This window comes from Coccidioides immitis, assembly GCF_000149335.2.
Source record: "Coccidioides immitis RS genomic scaffold supercont3.1, whole genome shotgun sequence".
NCBI classification, from domain to species: Eukaryota; Fungi; Ascomycota; class Eurotiomycetes; order Onygenales; family Onygenaceae; genus Coccidioides; species Coccidioides immitis.
Window position 1 is genome coordinate 6,121,152 of NW_004504310.1, and position 24,379 is coordinate 6,145,530.

The following is a 24,379-nucleotide window of genomic DNA, read 5'->3' on the forward strand; positions in this document are numbered from 1 at the left end:
TTTCCTAAGTTTCCTTTGAGGTTCGGGTGCACGTAGTATTCCTAGCTGTGGAATGAGTCTGTGAAAAGCCATCTCCTTATTTCTAATTTCCTCGAAGTCGATCTTCATGACGATGGACGCCAATGGACGTTGGCTGCCGCGTGAAGGTTGGTTGCTGTCGCGCCGCCATACCTGTCCGAATAAATCTTGTGGCTAACTTGATATAACTTAGGATTCATTGCGGATGTGGTGGGTCGCGTGATCAAGGGGACTCTCTTCTCGCCGTCTTTGACTCTGCCACTCCTGCTCCTCGCGCAGCACACTCGTAGGGGTCAAACCCTCAGAAATGAGCAACCCGGCGTCTTTCGAGCCCTGAAAATTTTGGTGGCAATTGGCCTGTATCGATGGCTCAATGGCTGGCTTAGTCGTCGCGCCTTAAACAACGCAACCTCAGATAGATACAACTGGAATTCTGAGATTGCCATCGTCACTGGAGGAAGCGATGGAATTGGTCGGAGAATTGCGCTTCTACTCGCTGCGCGTGGGCTGAAGGTTGCGGTTTTAGATATCAAACCGTTGAATTATGAGACGCCGGCGAATGTCAAATTCTATCCCTGCGACATTTGCTCTCGCGACCAGATCGCTAGCGCTGCTCGGAAAATCCGAGATGAGATGGGTGAGCCCACGATTTTGGTCAACAACGCCGGAGTTCTGAAAGGAAAGACAATACTGGGTGGTACGGACGAAGATATCCGCCAAACCTTCGAAGTGAACACGTTATCCCACTACTGGCTGGCTCAGGAGTTTCTTCCGTGCATGATTTCACGCAATCATGGAATGGTTGTTACGATCGCGTCGCTGGCCGCCTATGTTACCACCCCTAGTATGGTCGACTACTCTGCCAGCAAGGCTGCAGCTCTTGCGTTCCATGAAGGGCTCGCCACTGAGTTGAGGACACGTTATAACGCTCCGAAAGTCAGGACTGTGGTGGTAAACCCGGGTTTTGCCCGCACGTATCTGGTTAACGTGATAAATCCTGAGAACACTTGGTTCAATCCCCTCTTGGAGCCCGACAGTGTGGCGGAAGCCGTTGTGCAGCAGATCCTCACGGGATCCAGTGGCCACATTGTCATTCCTGGCTCAACCGGAGCCCTTGCGAGTAATGTGCGGGCATTTCCTCATTGGCTGCAGAACAGAGTCAGGGACAAATGCGAGCGTTTAACGAGATCAACAGGCGAGCACTGATGAAGCCGACGCTTTTCCCTAAACGCGGGGGGATAGGTTGATGTTTTTATCATTGACTGGATCATCTCCGTTCCACTTTTCCTGACCTACCTTCCTCTATGAATGTATCGAATAGACCGGTTGAAATAGTTTACCACTAGATATTCTTGGTGTGCTGAATGTGCATGAAGACCCCGAGCACCCGATCAGTAATTACTAGATATGTAACTAACTACCAGCGACAGACATTTTGCAGAAGTTCTTATGATGTGTGTAAGTGTTTGTACGGTGTAGGGGGAAGTCTCTCTATGCTTTAGAAGCGAGACACAGGAAGAAATATGATTAACTTTTAATGGTTTGGTTTGGGTGTGAGACATCTGGAGAGCCGTTGACATTTAAATTTTTTTGCTTTTTCTCCTCTTTTTTTTTTTTTTTGCCCCCTTCCCCCCTCCCGCAAGGCCGGTGAGGTGCAGACTGGGCGCTGGGCGGTTCTCGCATGCGTTGCGGTTGATGTGCAGCTGCAGCCACACGCTATTGGTCGGTGGTCAGGTGAAGCGGCGCTGGGAGTAGACAAGCTGACTAACTAACGCCGCCACACACTTTTCTCCTCGAGCTGAGCTCCCTCCGCGCTCTGCATTCCTCCTCCTCACTCTCTGTCGTGCAGTTCTCACTCTTAATGACTTGACGAATTTCATTGCTGTACTCCGTACTCCGTACTCTTGCTTTGTTTGTATATATGATCCTTGTCGGTATCTTATGCCCAAAAGTCATTTCTAATGATTCTTTACGGCCGTGTTTTTGGTTAGCCGGCGGGTGTGAACCAAGGCAAACTTCCCGAGAGAGGGCCCATGGTCCACCAGCCACCACCTCGACAACCCCAAACCATCAAAACAATCCTTAACTAAACAAAACACGGACTTCGCATGGAGTGCTGAGAGTCCTCTTGGGAACGAGGCCAACCTCCATCGTCCCCTCCGATCCTTTCTTTTCTTTCTTTTTTTTTTTTTTTCCCTCCTTTCGTTTTGATCTTAAATTCGCTCCCTTCGATCCATCATGCTTCGAAGTTTGTTGGGGAAATCAAGCAGTCGTTCCGCCACATCCAAATCCAAGTCCGACCGTCATCGCCGTCGCGATCGCGATGAGCGGTCAACCACTTCCTCATCTCGCCACAAGGCGAAAAGCACTCACAATTCTTCCACGCCCTCTTCTTCGGGTCGAAAGTCTGCACGAGCTGACGATCGTGGTCTAGACGTCGATCCCGCACTATCTACATATTCTTCCTCTTCCCGTAGATACCACCCTGAGAGTGCCGCGAGGTCGACGGTTTCAAGTAGTTATGTAACGGCGGATCCTGGAGACCCTGTGGATGATGCATACGATGGCGGAGAGGAGCGACCAGAGTATAAGTATGGCGGCGGCGAGATGGGCGGCCGGCACGAGATTTACCGCGAAGAGAGGTCACTCCGGTCGCATGCGCGGAGGCAAGAGCGGCATGCACGCAATGAAAGTTACGAGCGCTTGCGGAGTAGAGAAAGTGATGGGGAGCGAGAAGAGAGGAGGCGACGCAGGAGAGAACGAGAAGCGTTGGAGAGGATGGATGAACACCCAGTGGAACCGAGACGACACCGGGGCAGAACTGAGAGTGGAGATGGCAGTGAGGAACGGCCACTTTACTCTTCTTCTCGGGCCGCTCCGGATTCGATTGAACCCCATATAGCGGAGTCTTCCTCGCCTAGAGCTGAGACATTCACGACGCCGACTTCCATTCCTGACGCTCACCCTTCAAGTCGACCATCAGACCCAGCGCCTCCGCCGGCAAAATACGGTTTGGCAGCTGAGTATTATAATGACCAGGGCCAGTCAGTTTCTACGCAGCCCGGCGTTAGACCGGAATCACCAGTGCCGCCGATAATCGCCGGAACGCAACCACATTTGATGTCATCTCTCACAACTTCAGCTCCTCCTGTAGAGCCTAGTACAGTTGGTCAAAATGGTGCAGCCTCATCCTTCTACGATACAACTTCAACGCAAGCTAACGAGTCGCATCCTATTATAGACGTAACAGCTCCACCAGGCATGCCACCGAAACCTGAAAGCACTCCATCCACTGTCTCTCAGCCTACCTATGGAATCGACCCTGCTTTGCTGACTGATCACAATCAAGGACAACCACCCGCTCACGGCACGCCTGTTGGTCAAGCCCAAAGCTTTACAAATGGACAGCAACAGCACCAATATACTTCTTTGTCACATCAGGGAATGGCAGCACTTGGAGCAGGCGCCGGAGTTGCAAGCGCTTCTGGCCTTGCGTACAACATAGCCCACAAGCCACATCATTTTGCCCACGCCCAGTACCAACCGGGATCATTTGAATATCATCGTGAACGTCATGGCCCATTACGCCGGTTTATTGATTTCTGGAAAGATCCGGAAGGTGTTGCCCAGTTTGAAGAGTATTCAGAAATCATTGGTGTCTGTAAGTACTGTTTTGAACCGGGCACAACGTCGAAAGATGCTCCGAGAAAACACAACCATCGACGCCGGTATTCATACGAACCTCCATCCAATAGAGCTAGGGTTGATAAGCATAGCCGATATGCATCTTCGGACGATGAAAGTCGCCGAAAACGATCGAACAGGAGATCATGGCTTGCTGGAGCCTTGGCTTCGTACGTTGGAAAATCGCTATATGATAAGACTAGGTCCAGCTTTGGCGGCTCCAGCGCTATGTTGAGGGAGTCACCAAGTTCAACGTCGTTGTCGATTACTCAGAGCATATCATCATCTGAGGCCAAGGGTCGTACATCCCTAGGTGTTGCGAAAAGCTCTGATCGCAGCTATTCTACAAGTCTGCCAGAAGTCACATTTACTGAATTTAGGGGAGGGAATGGTACTTACCGCCTTCCCTCTGAAATCTTCAGCCCTCCAAAATCCCGCGTTTCGAAGCAACGTCGCCAGTCAGCATCAGGCACCTCCTCATCAGAAAGGGGCCCAAGTTCTATCTTGACAGAAGCTGCTCTTGGGACTTCCATTGCTGCCGCCGCTTCTTCATCTTCGGCAGCTGCTCGAAAGACTCGACGTGGTTCCCACAGAAAGTCTCGAAGAAGGCGATACTCAACCTCCAGTTCTTCAGGTTCTCTCGTGGACATATCTCGGCCGTCTGGCAGGTCTGGGCTGGCAGGACTGTCGTATTTCTTTACGGCCCCGTCAGAAAAGCGACCGAAGGAAAAATCCGAAAAGCCGAGAACGAAGAAAAGAGGATTTTTTGGTTTCCGTTCTGTATCTTCGTCTTCATCGGATGATGCCGATCTCGCGTTCGGGACTGGTTTTTACAAGGTACCTTCCCGCAAGTCTAGAACTCGGAGGCAAGATGAAGATTTGGATACGAAGTTGTTTGATTTGGAGTCTACCGCCGTTTCATTAGCTAGCGCGGCGTCTCGCATGAGCGGGCGCCGTCGCTCTGATGTTGCAGCGGGAAAAGCAGCACGCCGCCGTAGCCCAGGTGGTCGCTCTAAGTCGCAGTATACATCTAGCGACAATCCGCTGGATGACGAAGAATGGGAGTCGATGTCAGCATCGGAGTCGAGCTTAGATTCAGCCTTAGCATATGGTGACTCTTCAGACTCAGGAACTTCAAGATGGGGATGGAGATGGGTTAGGCGTCGGAGGGAAAAGTCAAAAGCCTCCGGATCCACTACCGGTAGACCCGGTCCAACCGTGATAGAAGGTGCACCCACCGAAAGTGACACTGGCCTGTCATCTATGCATAAGGTCCATCCCATTACTACATCTGACCCTTTCCGATTCGATGCTGCATCGGGGAGTTTGATTTCGAGTTCCACTCCAGGTCATTCACGAGAGCCCTTGTATGCGTCCTATGCAGAGCCGATAAACATCGACCAACCTCAGCCTATCGCACCCATTTCGCAAAATATTTACCAACGGGCCGAAACCATTCCAGCTCAAACCACCCCAGTTATTCATCCCAAATTTAACACAGTATCACTAAGCAAACATGATTCTGCTTCGTCAGTGGCGGAGCCATCCAACGAGCCCCTCGACACTTATAGAAATCGACGTAAAGATTATGATGAGCGGCATTCTAAAACTTCCCGAAAAGAAAATGGTCATCAGAGACGCGATTCTTCACCGCTTGATCCAATCAAGCGGCCTGACAGCCCCGAATCAAGACAGCACAAACGCTCCACTTCTCAAGTTCAGTTTGATTTGACTGACGAGCAAGCTGAAAAGGAGCTTCGACTTCAAAAACTCGAAGAAGAAAAAAAGGCTCAACGCAAGGACCGTTTCTCTCGACCCTCCTCGGACTATGGTTCTTTTAAACCGGAATCTAGCTCTCGTCGAGATACACAACCCACGTATGTGGAAATTCGCCCGAAAGACTACGATGAATATAGCGACAAGCGATCAGATTATTCACCGTCTACTACTGTAGGCGCAACAATTGTCGGGGCAGCTGCTACATCCGCCATTCTCAACGAACTAGACGATGCGCGCAGTGATAAGCGCAGAGAGGCACGGCGAGAGAAAAGAAGAGATGAACGACGTGGCTACACTGGGTCAGACGAGGACAATAGGACCACATCCATGGTAGATCAGAAGCAATATGGATCAGGTGACGAGGATGAGTCTGTCCGGAGAGCTCGGCGAATTGCGAGAAAGGCTTCCAAGCGCATTGTCTCGTCTCCAGTTTATGAGAGCTACGTGGACTACTTCACTCCGGAAGAAGTGCGACCCACTAAAGGCTCCCCTCGCTCAGACGCTAGTTCAGAGCACTATTCAGTCAAAGATTCGCCTAAGATTCGATTTGACAGGGAGATAGCCAAAATGTCCGAAGGCGTGGATACTAGCCGTCTTCCGTGGCCAGTTCCTCGTCTTAACCTGATCGAGCCGACCCCTCCGCATAGCGCTTCCGGTTCAGTCATCCTCGAAGACGACAAGTCCCATGGTCCTTCTGAAGACCCTGCGCCTTCATCCCCTGTAATCGACGATTTCTCGGACTCCCGGGGTGTATCTCGAGAGGTAGAGGACATTCAAGACCCTGTGGCCACCAAAGAAGATCGAAAGACGGACAGTGATCATATTCTAGGCCTAGGAATAAACGCTGACTTAGTTTCTGTCGATGAGGTTGCAGAAACTCCAATGCAGGAGCGATCTACCAGGGATGGAATATCCGAAACACCTGAGGTGGAGAATATCGAGGATGAGGATGACGACAGTGCCAGGTTAGCTGAAGCAATTGCCTCTCAACAAATGCCCGGTGGGTTTGACGATGATATCGAATTTGTGGCTACCGTCTCTGCCTGTGCCAAAATGGCCGGGTTTGACCCTTCCATCGTTACTGATGATCCGATATATTATTCTCGCAACTCTCCTTCCGGTTCCCAATCTGAAGAGATTCCGTTCAGGGCGATACTTGATGACATAGATGATCCATTCACTGAAGGGAGCACCCGACCATTCCGTGGGTTTGTGGAAGCCGAATCATTACCACCGTCAGATACAGAGGAGGATAAAGCTCTTGCTCAGAAATCGTCATCTCAAGACGACACTAAGGACGACGGACCTAAGGATGAGCGCCCGCAAGAAAAGCCCAGCGATTCTGCACGTAAAGAACCAGCAAGTGCAAAAGACCTCCAAGAGCATCAGTGTTCAGAATATCCACAGCCTGAAGTAAATTATCGTGGGGAAAGTCGTGAGTTTTTTGATGCCGAAGAAGGACCGGTTCAAATTGTCGACAAAGACGGTGGAATGAAGCCAACGAATCACGAACACACAAACCAACATAGACGATCCTCAGAGGGCCCCGGCCCCAAGTTTCAGCCCTCCGAGGACCTGGAGCGAGATCAAGTAATGGGCGGGAAAGCAGGCGATTCTACCTTACGAGACAACTTCAACCAGTCTGAAGAAGACGCTGAACCGATAAGTAAAAAGTCGCGACGGAAATCGAGGAGCAAGAAAAAAAGTGGCATTGATGCTAATGATCTAGATGCGGGCCCTTCGATACCGCATGCTCGCGATGATGAGAGACAGGAAATTGTGGAAGCTTCGTCGGCTGAGTTGAAACCAGAAGACGATCCTCTTGCAGACGATCCGGTATCCACGGCAGCTTCTAGGGACATAGAATTTGTCTCTCAGCTTCAGGAAGAAAATCCTAGAGAGCAAAGCGTCCCGTCACACATCTCGTTGTCTAAGGGTAAGAGAAAAAAAGGGAAGCGGAAGAGCAGTGGCTTCTCAGCACTGGAAGAGATGCCCACATCTTCGGAATACCCCGAGGGGGTGATAGTAAATCCCACTGAAGTTGACTCAAAACAAGGCGCCTTTCTCACAGATCTTGATCGTGATAATGGTGCTTCGCTGTTAAGTGAGCACCAACACCAAGATCAGATGGTTACCTCGTCCCAGAAACAGAAGCGTAAGGACCGTAAGAAGGACCGAAGGAGTCGCTATGAGGAGATTGTTGACTCAGGCAAACAAGCAGAAACAAAGGTATTGCATGCATTCTCGTTAGCGGCTAGACTTGCTAACGATGTACAAGACGGATCCCACCGCGACTGAGCCCACGGCCAGGGGTGACGCCTTTACCTACAATCAGGATTCGATTCCCAAGCCTTTTTTAGAAGGTAGCCCCGAAATACCATCAAATGATGATTGTACTTCGGGGACTGGTAAAGGTGATCAGCTCACAGATCCGCAAATTGAGCCTACGACACCTGTCGCTTCAATCTTTGGTCAACGAGTCCGAAGCCGCTCAAGTTCCCCTTTCCCTAGCCAAAAGTTTGAGCTGCCACCACACTCACGTAGCCGACCCGTTTCACCAGCAGCGAGTAGGCCAAGACGTATTTCCGTTCGTGGTGATCCGGATGTGAATCCGCTCGCAACCCCATCGCCAACTGCAATACCCCTACATTTTCGTCGACCCGTTAGCTGTCATGGCTCTCCCACAGCTGGATCAGAGATAGCCCCATCAGTATCCCCAACCACAACCAAGGCCCATAAGCGGCCCAAGTCAACGGAGTTTAGAACTGACCGGGAATTGCGCCCCCTCTGGCTCGTTGAACGACATAGCTCGGCTAGAACAGAGCAGGCGCACGAAGGGCCGTATCCTTCCCTTCCATCAAGCCGAACAACGTCCGGAACTCCTTCAATGGAGGACTTGAGAACCCATAATGAGCCACTGTTTGCATACGATCAGCCGCTTCTGAATCCGCGTCGTCAACCAATGTCATTGCATGTTGACACGAGTCAGGCACCACAGAATGAGGATGTTCTAGACTCCAAGCAAGCAACACCGACCGTAGACACCTTTCAGCAGGTGCAGAAGAGGGATAAGCTAAAGTACGAATTTCACTCACCATCGGAACTTCTTATGGAGCCCTTTGATGTGGCAGTCAATCGTCTGCCTCCGTTCCCACCATTCCCAAGTTCGGTGCCTTTTCTAGACCCGGATCTTCCACCATTGCCGGACAGTGCGCCGCCAAGTCCTATTACTGAAGCTGAATCATGGCACACGCCTGGTGATAGATCCAGCATAAGTGCACAGTCTGACTCCACTGTCATCCCGGATTTCAATTATGAATTCCCTGTTCCCGTGGATGATGTCCAAGGTCCAGAATCCGTAAGCCGTCCATCAACAGCTCTAAGCGCATATGAATCGGCGGTCGAACATGAAGAGCCGGGGGATCATACCCCCGTTCCTGCTTCTCCAGTATCCACCATAAGAGCGCCTCTTGAAGAGCATCCCATCGAACTAGTTCACATGGACCCCGCGGCCCAAGACCCTTCCGAAGAGGCTTTGACTGGAATCGAGGCACAGGCCGAACATGGTATACCCGAATCACCGAGTGAAGACAAATTTGAAGAAGCACATAGTGTGCTTGGCCAGGAAGATGAAACACAGAGAGACCCTGGGTTCCCAGGAAGCGTGAAATCCATAGACGCTGGAAGAACACCTTCTGCGCCTCCGGAGGAAGCAAAGGAACATATCAGTCTTCCAACTGTTGATGGCTCCGCCATGCCTGATTCAAAAGATGATCTAGAAAGGGCAACATCCCATTTGAAGGATACTGTACCGGGCCGGGAACCGACGCAGGGTGCGGAAGTGGCCTTGGCCCAACCCCCCGACTTTTCCCAAATAGACTCGGTCAACGAGGCGGATGAAAATCCGGACATTGCAGAGCCTCTGGCGACTGATGCTACAAGTGAGCCTTCAATACCAACCCGTATCGTTGAAATGGAAGCACCTGCGGTGGACGGCACCAATCTCCCAGAATCTAGGGAAACCGCTTTTCATGAGAAACCAGAGGGTGTACCCGAGAAAGTGGATGCTGCTTTACCCATGGTCCTGGAGGAACAGGAACAAGTGTTGGCCTCTCAAGAAGCTAATGAGTTTGAGATACCTGCACACCCTGATAATCATCCAATAGTAGAATCTGTCGAGTCTTCCGTTAAAGTGGAGATGGTTGATATTTCAACCCTCCCAGAAAGCGGCGAATACGGTGTTTTGGAACCCGAAGAAGGGAAGTTTTTATCTGACGATGCCTTGGTAGACTCAATTCCGGGAGATGCGCCTCCTGTGTCAACTGATCCTTTCACTTTGACCCAGGACAACGCCGGTTCTGGTAACCTTAACGTCAATGATGAAGCTATCGAAAAGAACGACGATTTCTTTATTCTCTCCACGAAGTCAAAGAAGGGTAAAAAGGGAAAGAAGAAAAATCGAGGTCCAAACCCGGTCTTCGAAAGCAGCCAAGAAGAAGCGGCTTTGTCCGGGAAGAATATAGTTGAGGACGAGCCAGCCGACACTGGTGCTGATGAGCTGAAGGGAATACCGTTAGACGATACCCAGTCTACCCTGGACAACGTACAACGGGCTACTAATGATCCTGGACCTGCTCTCGAAGAAACGACTAAGAGTGAGCCCCCCGACTTTATCCCGGTTCCCAAGAAGAAAGGTAAGAAAGGCAAGGCGAAAGGCAAGGGAAGGGGGAACCAGCCAGGAACGACAGAACCTCAACTCGTAAATGTCGGTGTTCCAGAAAAGCCAGTTGAAGAACTAACGCCTTTGCCATCCCTTTCCCCTCGCGATGACGCACCCGAGGGTAATGGCGGAGTAACTCTTCAAGATGCACTGGTTTCGTCTCCTCCAGCCACAAGTGAACCGCAAGAAGAAATCGACCCTGCATCTAAACAAGAAGTGGGTGAAGCTTTGGCTACGGAGAGCTCTCCGATCGACGGAAAGGATGCGCAGGGTGGAGAGCAGGGCGAGATATTACACGATAATGCCGAACAAGTGGTTGAACCGCAGGAACCATCGCAGCATGACAATCTGGTCTTAGCTGAAACCCCAGCACAAGAGCAAGCGGCAGTTATGGATGCACCTAATGAAAATGCTGCAGATGCTTTTACCCCCCAAATTGAAGATGCCGAGAAACCTCACAACCGTGAAATTCTAGTTGAGGAAAGCCCGGCAGAGGAAAAGGTTGCTGCAGGGCCACATGAGGAATCTCTGGCCGAACAACCCCATCCTGAGGGGTCAGATTTGCAGACTCCGGAGGATTCGCCGCCGGCAAACATTGCAACGGAGCCAACCGAGGCAACTGATATCGATTTTGCACCTATACTTTCTAAAAAGGAGAAGAAAAAGCGCAAAAGTAAGCAAATTCCAGCCGAAAACGTTCCCACACCTCACAATGCCGGTGATAAAGACGGTAAACCTTCCGAGATCGATTCGGTTCAACGTTCCGACCCTGAAAAAACCACAGATGGTGATGTTGCGGTAGACGATACAGCCCAAGGCACCATTGAGGCTACCATGGCCACAGAAACGGACTTTGCACCGACTCTTTCAAAGAAGGAAAAAAGGAAAAATCGGAAAGGTAAAAAGGTCGCAGATGAAGCTCCTTTCGAAGATAAATCGCCTGAAGAGCAAGAAGTAAAATCTCCTGAGACTGAGACAGTGCTTGAATTCTCCAAAGCATCCGAAACGGATGCGTCGAATGAGAATGTTCCGGGCGGCCCCGCTGATGCCGTTGAAGCAACCGAAATAAGCTTTGAATCAGCTGCAACGAAAAAGGCGAAGAAGAAAAGCAAAGGGAAACCACCATTAGCAGATGCTCTCCAGAACGAGCCGGAGCTTATGGAGCATGACGTGAAAAAACCCGATGCCGAAGCTACTGCTGAAGCGATGGAAGAACCATCCATCGATCTTTGTGCTCCGTTGACGGATCCTATTTCTGAGCAACCGCTTAGCGAGCCCGTAGAAGTTGATGAAGTTAAACCTGATCCAGTTGTAACAACAAGTGATCTATCAGCTGAGGCAAGTGCTTTGCCTGCGGCTAAAATTGTTAAGGACGACGATAAAAGTGCCTTGGATGTTGCAGACCCTCCCGAAGCTGCAACTGAACAACCGGACAATGAGGATGGTAGTTCGTCTATAGATGCCGCGATTTCGGGATCTACTGAAGCTCACCAAGCAGATCACGGAGCTTCCCTTACAAAAAGGGATAAAAAGAAAAAGGGAAAAGGCAAACACACCGTGACAAGCAATGATTTGGCCGATAAAGACACCCAGCAGCCCAATGACGTTCCTTCAGATATGCCCCTAGCTCCCACAGACAAAGTCAAAGCGCCGCAACCCGAGACAGATCCTCTATCGACCAACGATGATACGACGCTACCTGCAGAGAAGGTTACCGAAGTTAGCTTTACACCCATCGCCCGAAAGAAGAGTAAAAAAGGAAAGGGCAAAGGCAAGTTTCATGTCGCTGATGTGGTTGAAAAGCCAGTCGAGCCTGTTAAACGGGAACTCGTAAACGAGGCGGAGATCTCTGCAGAGGCACCCGAAGAAGACAAGCCTGCTACCGCAGAAATTCAGGACGAACAGTCGTCCACGCATAAGTTATTCCCTGGGGAGAAAAGCCCGCGCCTCGAAAGTGCCCAGCTTCTTATTCCAGAGGAAGGTCAGGGATTGTCACTCAAATCACCAGAGGTTGCGGAGATACCAGTTCCTGATGCAGCTAAAGATAGCGACTCTACCTCGCAACAACTTCAAAACCCTGCATCTAGTGATGTCCTGAATGATCCTGAAACCAACAAGGAAGATCAGGCCCTGATCGAACCTTCAGCAACGAGTCTCGCTTCCCAAGACGGCGAAATAACAAAACCTACCGAATTCGTAACGAATGACGCATCCATTGAGTCAACAGAGCCTTGTAGCATGCATGAACATGAACTTCCAATGTCAGGACACCCTAATTCAGACAAGCCCGATATTCTCCCTACCTCTGAAGTTCCTGCAGGTGTTGCTCAAGATTCGGATACGAAAGTCCTCTTGGAGCACCCTTCCGTGCCGGAGCCTTCACCAGATGAAACTCCAACTCCGTTCGAATTCCAGGAACTGCAGGAAACGCTGGCTGAATCTGTAGATCCCGACACAGCGCCAAAGGAAACATATCCTTCCCTGGTGGACTCAGATCCTCCGCGCGCAACAGAAATGGGCGATATTGATGGTAATTGGAACCAACCCAAGTCCAAAAAAGGCAAGAAAGGAAAGAGAAAGAGTCGGACTTCTACTCTAACAGTGCTGCCCGAAATTGAAGAGGCTGGTCAAAGTGAGCCCGCTTCATTAGCCAATGAGCCGTCGGCAGCAGATGTTGCAGAGGTTCATTTAACACAAGACGAGCCTGGCCCATCGCCCGTTGAGCCTAAGCATGCACAACTTCTGCCTGATGAATTGGGACCTGACACCGAAGCTGCAAAGTCAGCCAATGAGACGCAACCACATGTGCCAAGCCTAGATAATGAGAATGCAGACTTGGACGCTTGGTCAACCACAAAGCCCTCAAAAAAGCAGAGCCGGAAAGAGAAGAAAAAACAGAAGACTCGTGCAGCAGCGCAGGCACTGCCATTAACGAAGGATGATGCCCCACTGGAAACTCCTGAAGTTCCTGCTGAAGCCAAAGAAGGCGATAATGTGCCGGATTCAGGAGCTGAGAAGCCGGGAGAATCTGGATTTCAAGGGCCTGATCAGATTCACAATGAGTTAATTGAGGACCTGTCTGTCGAAAATGTACAGCCCACCCCTTCAAAACCGGTCGATGGGCCGGAGCATGAAAACCTGTCACTCGAACAAGAAGCCGAACCCGACTTGGCAGGGTCTGAATATCTCGATAAAACCAATGAAGACCATCCTGCACAATCCGCTGTTCAAGCAGGTGGATTTCCCGCTGAATCCCGAGAAGTTGACGTTTTAGATAGAGAAGTCGAACAGACAGAGAGAGGGGATGCAGCACATCCGTTCGAAGAAGCCAAACCGAAGAAAGGGAAAAAGGGTAAGAAGGACAAGAAGCCGGAGTCAGTGTCTTGGGAAGCGGGAGAGCTACCTACCGAGATCCCTCCAGCAAATGCCGAAACTTCCCAGCAAGCCCTAGCTGTAGATGTTGCGGAGGGAGAATCAACAGGTAAAGAACCTGAGTTTGAAGAGCCAAAATCTACCAAATCCAAACGAAAAGCAAAGAAAGAAAAGCGGAAACAGCGGGAGTCAGTGTCGTGGGAAGAGGCGGTTCCATTTTTGGAACCTGTAGAGAAAACTGAACCGACTCAAACCGAAATTGATGGGACGGAAGAGCTTGAGACTAATGTTCCCTCAGCTATTAAACCCGATTTTGAAGAGCCAAAGTCGAGCAAAGCGAAGCGGAAAGCTAAGAAAGAACAGAAAAAGCGAGAACTCGACTTGTCTGAGGCCCCTTTAGCAACAGAAGAGCCCGCTGAAGGTGCAGCTCCTGAGAAACCTTGTGATCCCGAACACGAGCATGGCAACGCAGAAGAAGGAAAGGCTCCAGAAATTCCCGAGCTGGGAACGGAAAATCATATGCTCGAAGAAAGTCAGGGAGAAGGATTGAAGATGGGCGAAGATGTTGAAGTGGAGGCTGGAGACGCAGTTGACAAACCTGAAGCGGACGACGGTAAAGAATTTCAATCTTCCAAGAAGAAAAAAAGAAAATCAAAGAGAAACGCTAAGACGACCGATTGGACTGATGAGATTCCCCGTGAGCAGGTTGTAACGGAGCCTGCTGACCGAGATCCTTTGCGATCGTCAGTTGCAGATGTATCCAAAGAGCACGTCGTTCCCGCGCCCGATGTCCAGAATGAAATCGAAAATTCACCCATCGCTCCCGACAGCACGGTTGCACATGAGTCGCCTGATGTCCCTCCGGAAAATTTAAGCAATATTGCCGATAGTTTCGTGCCATCGTCTGCGCCGCAGCAGGCTGCAGCAATGGTACTCGATGTTTCCGAAGTCCCATTGCTAGAATCACCCCCCGATCTTCAGCAAAACAGCCCTAGAAAGCCTACACTTTCTACCACTATCGAAGATATACCTCTTGCACACATTACGGAAATTCCACTTGAGGACCTCGAAGCCGCACCCCCAAAATCGTCACCAAAACCATTTCCTCTCACCGAAGATAGTACCACTTCTGAAAAACAGGAACAAGACAATGCTTTAGCGACGGAAGCAACAGCCACAATGCTGGAAACTCAAATTCACGATACAGAAAATCAAGATTCAGCTGGCGTGAACATAATACCTGAGAATCCCTCTGGGATGGCTGATCACCAACAAACCAATAAACGGGAACGAACTGCTGAAATGGAGCCATTTACAACGGCCAGAAGTCCTGAAGTACCCATTGTTAGTAATGAGGATAAATCTCTGGATTCTATCTTCGGAGAGGTGCCTGAACCACGGGTGGCGGAGCAACTGAGTGAAATTGAACCAGGAATATCAAAGCTAGTAACCCCAGAAAATGCTCTGGCCGAGGACCACTCTCAACCCAAATGTGAAGAAAGTCTTGGGAAAACTGGAATACCTGAACATGCTTCCGAGGAGCGAGACATGAACTCTCAGGAGAAGGGGATTACTTTGAAAGAGGATGTCGGTCTGTCCCAGATTGAACATCCCTCACAGACTGCACCACTAAGCAACGAGGAAACCAAAGACAACATCCGGCCAGGTGAGCCTACAAATCCAAAGCGCAAGGAACATAAGAAAACCAAGAAAGACTTTAACCCTGAAGGTACCATCGTCCTGTCCAAATCTCCTGTCACTCCTTCTGAAGTTGCTGCTATGACGCACCATCCCACTAAGTTATCTGAAGAGTTAGACCCTGCTTCCCTTGAGTCATTTGCTCGTCCTCTGTCGAAAAAAGAGAAGCGAGCCAAGAGAAGGAAAGGAACAGATGTCGGGACGGAAATCCCCGAGGGAAGAGTATGGAAGAATGAGCAGCTACCGGAGTCAACGGAGCCAATTGACACACACAGTCTGCCCATTATAGAGGCTACGGATGAAACTCCACAGGACATTGTTCCAGGAATTCCAAGCGCGAAAGATCTTACTGGACCCCAGGAAAAGCCAATAACACATTTCCCATCCCTAAGGACAGAACCCAGTCAGGAGACTGGGCTATTGAAAACGGACCCCGTTTATATGCAGCCTGGATCGAGAGAAAACCCTGAAACCGATCAACCAGAAGAAGACAACATTCCGGAGCCACAAATGCTGGTCACAGGAACTCAGCGCGAAGATTCCACAAATATCATTGCCCAGCCCAATGAGGAAGCGGACCCTGGCATTCAAGTTCTCCCTGCAATTGCATATGGCCAACCTGCTGAGCAGCCCATTTCCGAAGTTCCGGCAAGTTCCACAATCCCTGAGGGTTTCACGCCACACATCGAAGTTGGCGAGTCACACGGCCTACCTGTGCTTGAAAATCTCGACCAATATGCCGCAACCCCTGGAGCTGATATTGAGATAAAAGGGGTTATAAATCCCTCTAATCCCCCCGAAAATCAGCAGCTAGAAGATCTTGAAGTCTTAGCTAAACAACGAAACACAATAGTGCGGGATGGGGTTACAGACCAACCTCCACCTGACAAAACGTTAAAAAAGAAGAGGAAAAAGAAGGTTCAAGAGCATGTTAAGGACGGCGAGATCTTGGAAAAGGAACCTGAGTTTGGTAGCATCAGTGCAGGGACAGAAGGTCCTTCGCAAATGTCCAGGTCACCTGAAGAAGCGGAAGGGATAAAGGAAAATACGACAGAATACCCAATCGATGACGAGCGGGATACCCCTGTGTTGGATGAGCAAACTGTACGATATATAGAAGAAGAAACCTCTGTATATCCAGAGGCTGAAGCTCCAATGGTCGAGAAATACATTGCTATTAAGGCAAGGGAACACTTCCCAAGAGATGACGACTCACTACCGTCAGTTGACTGGAACAACCCTAACCAAGGTATGGATGATATACCATTCCATGATGAGGCATCAAAGCCAGATACTTCCTCCCTTGATTTCCTGTTGTCGGGGGATCAGATCCACAATCAAGAAGACATTATTGAAATGGATCAATCCCATTTGTTTGATCAAGCCGAGGAGGGCATTGAGGATTTCGATGAAGATGCTAAGCCGTTCTTTAGGCGTTTCGAACAAACTACCGGTTGAAAACCGGAAGCAGCTCACCAGACAGCTCGCGATAAATCCTGTGGGAACTGAAGCTTATGAAAACAGCAGTGTCAGTGAGACCCTATACTCTGTTCGCGGCAAAACAGAGCGAAAACGAAAGAGCAACAAAGCGAAGCAGAAGCAACAACATCTCGACGGGACCCCAGCATCGGAGGAATTAAAATTCCTGGCGAGCACTGATGACAAATTGGCCCCTGAAACAACCAAATCTGCCGTCATGCCCGATTTACCTCTCGCGCAGAAAACAAGAGAACAGCTGCAGGAAGACAAAGTCACCGAAGAACCTCCAAGCAAGCGAGGCACCTCACCGTCACCAAATCGCGAAGTTGGTTCCGAGAATGTAGCTGATTCGGCTTGTCACCACGACCTTGCCCATGAACAGCCAATTTCTCAGTTTGGGGAAAGTGGAAACACGATATCCACTCAAACAGCAGCAGGAACGGTGGCTAGCGTTTTCCCGCATCTCGAGCGGGTTTCGAGGAAAAAAGGGTCTCACAAAACATTGGCGGGACGTAGCGGAAAGACTGATATCGGCGAATCGGCACGACTTATTGAAGACGGCCGACGACAAGCGGATTATCGTACGAAGGTAAATAAATATGATGGTAAACCTGAAAACGAATGGCGAAAACAAGAGAAGCTGCAAACCCCAGAACTATCATCGAATCAACGCTCAATCAGCTCCGAACGAAGCCCAGAGCCAATTCGTGATGAAGATGATGTCGCAGGTGCTACCCTACAGCCATCAGTGTCTTTGTTTGGCGGGCCCTACGGACTGGGTGAACAACCGCGCGCTGTATCTCCGCCAAAGACACCTCTCGCTACCATCAGGGAACAAGTCCCAACAGATTCGCCTTCTTACACTCGTCACCGTGATTCCTCCGATGTTGGTTCACCAGAGAGGGGAGTGAAGCTTGCAAGACTGGACCGAAAATTAAGCCCGGTACCTACTCAGTCAGTTGTCAACAAGCTGAACATTGAGCGTCGGCGGGTGCCCCATGAATCGCCAAGTCCCACACCAAAACCTGCGCTTCGCTCATTCTCGGGGCCGTACGATAACATCCTCAAAACCCCAGAGACCAGTGAGGTAGTGCGGCGAGCAAGTATCGTCAGCCTCGAGAGCCTGAAATCCGCGGATTCGCTGCGCCTTCGCCGAAGCCCCGGCAGTGGCGATCTCCGGGCTCAAAGCAAACGCGAGCCGTCCGCCCGGAAGAACAAATCGCCGACGGCCCAACCAGAAGAAGAAGACGTAAACATCGAGGCGCTTCCTTCGTCCTCCACCTACGACCCGGTCACCGACAAGGGCAAACTCCCGCTGCGAGGCATGGCGGCGGATGTCTATGTAAGTCGCACCCCGCCCTGGGCTCGATTTTTGGTTGATGATTTCTCGCACCCCAGATGATGAAATTTGATGGAACTGACTTTGCATCTTGTTCTCAAAAAATAGGAAGGCTGGGGCGATGTACCCGGCTCCCCGCTTTCTCCGTCACGCCCACCCAGCGTCCGTCGTCGGCGCAGTCTGCAGCATCTCCAAGACCTCGAAACCCGTCTGGATCAACTAGTATCCGAAAATCGCCTACTCTCCTCTGCGAAGGCCACAACCGAGAAAGCCTTGGAAACCCAAACAATCACCCAGAGACAACAAGCAAAGGCGCTCGAAACGCGCGATCGAGAAATTCAAGATAAAGACTCCGAGATAAATCAGCTAAAGAAGTCTACTCAATGGTTGAAGAGGGAACTTGCGAGGCTCACCGAATTAAACGAGAGCCTCGCAGCGACCAACGCAAAACTCCTATCTTCTCAGGAACATGAAACAAACCAACACAATGAAGTCGCGCAACAATGGCAGCGATCACGGGAGGAGTTGGAGGATCTCAGAGCGAAGTATACCCAATTGTCTGCCGGAATGGAAAGCATAGTGAGCAGTGAAGTCGATACGGCTCTGGCGCTGAAGAACGCAGAAATCCGTCGGCTACAAGGGGACTTGCTGGAGGCTCAAGATAAGATAAAGGAACTCCAGGAGAAGATCGTCTCCTCGTCGCACGATAACATCATTACCTTTCGCGACGAGGACTACTTTGAGTCTGCTTGCCAGAAACTTTGCCACCACGTGCAGCAATGGGTTTTGCGGTTTTCCAAGTTCTCCGACATGCGCCTGTGTCGCTTGACGAGTACGCTCCGAGACGAAAAAGTCGCCGACCGCTTTGAAAACTCAATTTTGGATGGCTCTGACGTTGATTCTTACCTAGCCGACCGTGTAAAGCGTCGGGACGTGTTCATGTCTGTGGTCATGACGATGATGTGGGACTATATCTTTACACGCTACCTCTTTGGCATGGACAGGGAGCAGAGGCAGAAACTGAAAACTTTGGAGAAACAATTGTGCGAAGTGGGTCCGCCGGCTGCCGTTCAACGATGGAGAGCCACCACGCTGTCGCTGCTTTCCAAACGACGCTCGTTCCAAGAGCAACGGGCCCTGGACACCGAAGCGGTCGTTCAAGAGATATACCGCACCTTATCCAAACTCCTCCCTCCCCCACAGGAATTAGAGAAAAGCATTCTTGATTCTCTCCGGAAAGTGATGAGGGCAGCTGTCAACCTTTCCATTGAGATGCGCACACAGAAGGCGGAATATATCATGCTCCCTCCGCTACGACCGGAGTACGACACCAATGGCGACTTAACGCGCAAAGTTCATTTCAACGCCAATTTAATGAATGAGCGGAGCGGAGAGACCACCTCCAATGAAGAACTTGAGGAGCAACAGGCTGTGGTTCGCATAGTTCTCTTCCCATTGGTTGTCAAGAAGGGCAGCGATGAAGGTGAAGGTGACGAAGAAATCGTTGTCTGTCCGGCTCAAGTCCTTGTTGCGAGGCCAGGCAAAGATAAGAAAGTCGTCAGGGTGTTGAGCGGCGACCGGCTGTCTGCCAATCCGGTGAGCCAGTCGATCCAGAGTTTCCCGTCGATAGATATGGATACAAGTAACTTGATATGAGGCGTCACACTCATTTCCTGCTACTTGTTATTCTTTGTTTTTGAGATACCTTTTCTTGACCTAACAGGTATGATGGCGGCGTTTGGGACCTGAATGGCCATGGAAGTTTGTACTGTACACAGTTGGGGTGATTTCGGTTTTTCTTTTGCTATGGGCAATTTTGTACTGACGATTGACGGACTGGACTCGGGAGTGGGATGATTCTTTGATGATACACAATGTTCTCTGGTTTTGCTTTTTTTTTTTTTTTTTTGTTTGTATTGTAATTTTTTTTTTTTATTTTTTTTATTGATGTGGCCGTTTGAGCCGGCCTGATCTGATGATGACGACGATTGACGACTTGTGAGATACCGGAACATGTAAGTAACTAATAATAATATTAAAGCTTTTTTTATTTTGCGCAATTAACAGTAACCGACACAACGATCAATCTAACCAGCCGAGCTTTGCGATTCTCATCTGTGATTTGCGAGCCAGCTCATCTCTGCTGCTGTCTGACGTGTCTGGACTCTGCACGCAGGAGCCGAAGTAAGGCGGTCTCGGTGGCCGGTTTAACGAGCCCGCGACCAACGGCCAGCCACACAACAACGTCATTTCGGATCTCACCATCGCCTCGCCCATCCCGCAAGCGAAACACCCACCATCCACCCAGCGCCAACCAGCTCCTTTTCTCGCCAGTTGCAGGCGCTCTTTGGTTAATGTCAGTACTTATGACTATCTGCTGTCTTAGGATCCTCGAATTCTTCCCTCCGTAATGTCCAATACCAACATTCCAGCTTCTCCCACGGCGCGGGGAAGCTCGCCCAACCCTGGTCGTGACGTACAACGGGCATATCAGGGCAGTCCCCATCGAGTTTCACCCTTCCCAGAAACCCAGATTGGGCCTCAAGGAGCAAGTAACAGGCATGGTAAAAAGAGAAAACACCGACACCACAAGCGGCGACGACATCGACGGCCTTCTTTTGCCCCGGCTACCGTTGAAACTCCACCCGCAGGCTCCCCAAGTAGAGAAGCCGAGGGGATACCTGAAGAGGGCGAGACTGCGGCCCCGACTGATACCCGCCGAGCATCTTTCTACCGGCTGGGCCAGTTAGGAGGGGCCACTTTGAGTGATACCAGCTTGGATAGCGAGGCATTGTTGGATCATAGGTATGAGTCGTGCACCGATCAGGGTCCGTACCCGTAAGCCCAGAGAACGGAGGACTAACACATTCTACTTGATCCTCCAGGAACCAACCGATGATGCGCACTCGCCGTGAGAGCAGGCTTGCCCAAAGCTCCCGTCCAGAGTATCCTCCTCTATCGTCTCTCGCTTCGCCTGACAACCGCTCTCGTCCAAGCGCAGCTCGTCTAGGTGTCAAAACTTCGGACGAAAGCGAACCGGAATCGGATGAAGCGGACGATCGAACCCCTCTCATCAGGCCTACCTCACTGCACAATACCAATTTCGTTCGGTATGGCACGGATGCCCGAGATATACCTCGACCCTCGAGACGGTCTTCTGGTAGGAGCATCTCTCACTCGCCGAGGGACGCATACGATTCCAAGAGGTCTTATGATGTGAACAATCCACCTTCGATGCCCGGCAGCCCGAAACCCGGTGCGGAGATAGCGTATGACGACTCGCTTATTACAGGTGAAGAGTACAGTCGCTCGAAATCTCCGGGAGGCGGGGGTGTGCCCGCCTTTCCGCGAGATGTGGTCATCGATATGGAAGGCCCCGACAGGGCTGATCAGATTGGGTCTGCTCCACCATCGCCTCCGGTTTCACTTAAGCGACGTCGGACCGTTACTCTTCCCGTTGAAGAAGACGTGTGTTTCCCGACTGGGGCGTTATCGGACCTTGGCGAAGAGGAGTTTACTCCACATCCACCGATAGAAGGGTATACGGCAACGCCACGACGACGGAGAAGAAGAGTGTGGCCAGACCTCTCGGTTCTGGAGGAATGGAGCCGGGAAGAAAAGGAAGAGCGAACGGAGGGTATCCGAGCAAAGAAGATCAGCGAGCCTGTTCTCATTGGCGGAAGGCTGCGTACTCGAAATGCCCCTTGGAGACGTGAAGAGGAAGAAGCACCCTATCGATTCACCTATTTCAACGAGGAATTTCAAAGCACCATTCACAGCCAGACCATCTCTGAGCTTGTGCAGCCCGGTCAGACTTTTAAAGATTTATTTTTCCCTGAGCCGCCTGAGCTGGAATCAGGCGATGAGGAGGAAGAAGACGAATTTCGTCCACTTACTTTGAACGGAACTCGAACAAACTCGCTATCAATGCCTGGTTACAACGGAAGAAGCGACCGTGACAGTGCGGTGGCTGACTCGAGAGAAGTTAGCCCAAATCATGCTCCTGGATCTTCTCCTACGCAGAAGGAGAAGCGTTATGGTCCGCGACCGACGTTTTGGCTAGACGTGCTTTGTCCTACGGATGCGGAAATGCGTATAATTGCCAAAGCATTCGGAATACACGCCTTGACCGCGGAAGATATAATGATGCAGGAGGCACGAGAAAAAGTAGAACTCTTCCGTCATTACTACTTCATTAACTACCGGACCTTTGAACAGGATGTCAATAGCGAAAACTTCCTTGAGCCTGTGAACATGTATGTCATAGTGTTTCGGGAAGGCCTGCTCAGCTTTCATTTCTCACAGACACCACATCCTGCCAATGTGCGACGCAGGATTCGCCAACTGAAGGATTATTTAATTTTGAACTCTGACTGGATCTCTTACGCTATTATCGATGATATCACTGATGTTTTTGGCCCATTGATTCATTCCATTGAGGAAGAAGTAGATGACATTGATGACACAATTCTACGAATGCACTCTGATTCTAAGGATCCAAATGACACGGCTCCGCCGGAATCTGCCGTTTCTGGATCTGACATGCTTCGCCGAGTCGGTGAATGCCGCAAAAAGGTCATGGGCCTTTATCGCCTTTTGGGCAATAAAGCCGATGTCATCAAAGGCTTTGCGAAGCGCTGTAATGAGCAATGGGAGGTTGCTCCGAAATCAGAGATTGGACTATATCTCGGCGATATTCAAGACCATATTCTAACAATGACGGGAAATTTAACACATTATGAGACGTATGGAATCCTGGTCTTGTTCCCCTTCTGCATCTGAGCTGACTCATATTTGATCCTAGTTTACTCTCGCGGGCTCATTCGAACTATCTCGCTCAGATAAACATCCGCATGAACGAACGACAAGAACAGACCGCCGATGTACTCGGCAAACTCACTGTTCTTGGAACTATCGTACTTCCTATGAATATCATATGCGGCATGTGGGGAATGAACGTCAAAGTTCCAGGCCAGGATGTTGAGAATCTCCATTGGTTTTTGTCTAGTACGTGAAATCTCCTCTCCTTTCAAATTGCCCCCCGAGCCGAGACATAAGGATGTGATGTGTATTAACCGTCCTGCCTTTAGTTACTGCTGGTCTAGTTATTTTTGCTTTTGTTTGCTTTTACGTGGCAAAACGAGTATACAGAATCGTGTGATTACCCCGCTGGGAGCTATTTTTATCACGGCCTCTCCCTCACCGGTGATTCTTACGATGCCATTGACGAATGTAACGTTTCTGATGCTAGGAATTAGTCTCCCTCACCGCCACTAGAGATAGGCTAGTCGCATATTCTATTTGTATAGCTATGTTCTTTTGAATATAGGCCAAATATCGGCGTTTGGATCCTGGGCGTCCCACCCCCGAGTTCCAGTTCCTTGATTGGTTTCGTGGCTATTTTGATCTTTTCTACATATTCTAAAATTTTCATGCATGCTTCTTTCGAAGCCGGTTCCTTTGGATTAGTGGAGAGATGTGTATATATACTAATTCCAATGGTTGTATTTTCCTCTGCTCAGCAGGCCCGTTTTGCTTAACTTAGTACTAGACTAGCTATGACATCATTATCGCGAATTTTGCGAACATTTGTCTCTCAGAACCGACAGCCATCTGTGCACAGCTTTTAAGTAACCTCCTGAAGCAAGAAAAACAGATGAGAGTACTCCGTACACTAATTTTAACAATGATTGTGAAGTTGTACATGCATATAACTGCGATCTTGACAAGCAGAAGTTTACCTCCAAAGGAGTAACGAGCACTCTCACAACATCAGCTCTCAGAATATGTAAAAGGTTCAAGCAAAGTTAATCAAATGTTATAAAGCATGTTGGTATGATAGCTTGACATATATTCCTAATGATGTATGCCTTGCCAATGTATAATAAGCTTGGAGTAAGAATGGTGTATTCAACTCCTCCAATATGCCTCCTGCGGTGCTGTGGTATCTTGATATCCTATTCTACTGCCAATAGCAATGACCAAAATATCATTGCACTGCCATCCCCACAGCACACAATGTCATACTCAACTTAACCTTTTTCTTTTTCTTCTTCTTCTTCACACATTCCACATTAAGTAGTTTTCTTTCATCATTTTTCCTTCTTCACACAAAAGAAATTCGTTGGTGCATTTCTCGCAAGGGAATGGCTAGGCTGTCCTGGTAAAATCCCATAAAATGCAAGACAGTGGGTATGTATGTAGGGGGTATAATTAAAAGGAAATTAGAGGTAAAAAGAAAAAAGTTTCCCCCGAAAAAAAAAAAAAAAATACATAGAATAGTGTAACAA

The 24,379-nt window shown here is 49.8% G+C and overlaps 3 protein-coding genes across 3 annotated transcripts; all 3 read left to right on the forward strand.

Annotated features, from left to right (window-relative positions):
- Nucleotides 1-112: 112 nt before the first annotated feature.
- On the forward strand, nt 113-1,447 carry CIMG_00901 (short chain dehydrogenase/reductase; the record flags this gene model as incomplete). The annotated part of the gene is made up of 2 exons (XM_001247129.2): nt 113-146; nt 212-1,447. The coding sequence occupies 2 exons, from the start codon at nt 113-115 to the stop codon at nt 1,222-1,224; spliced, it is 1,047 nt and encodes a 348-aa protein (XP_001247130.2). The 3' UTR covers nt 1,225-1,447.
- Nucleotides 1,448-2,256: 809 nt separating this feature from the next.
- On the forward strand, nt 2,257-20,139 carry CIMG_00900 (uncharacterized protein; the record flags this gene model as incomplete). Its single annotated transcript, XM_001247128.2, has 4 exons — nt 2,257-7,710; nt 7,760-16,520; nt 16,705-18,092; nt 18,198-20,139. 4 exons carry the CDS (start codon nt 2,257-2,259, stop codon nt 19,743-19,745), a joined length of 17,151 nt encoding a protein of 5,716 aa, XP_001247129.2. The 3' UTR covers nt 19,746-20,139.
- A 244-nt stretch (nt 20,140-20,383) lies between these two features.
- On the forward strand, nt 20,384-23,429 carry CIMG_00899 (CorA family metal ion transporter). Its single transcript, XM_001247127.2, has 4 exons — nt 20,384-20,894; nt 20,975-22,834; nt 22,894-23,096; nt 23,180-23,429. Exons 1-4 carry the CDS (start codon nt 20,500-20,502, stop codon nt 23,248-23,250), a joined length of 2,529 nt encoding a protein of 842 aa, XP_001247128.2. The 5' UTR covers nt 20,384-20,499; the 3' UTR covers nt 23,251-23,429.
- The last annotated feature ends 950 nt before the right edge of the window (nt 23,430-24,379 follow it).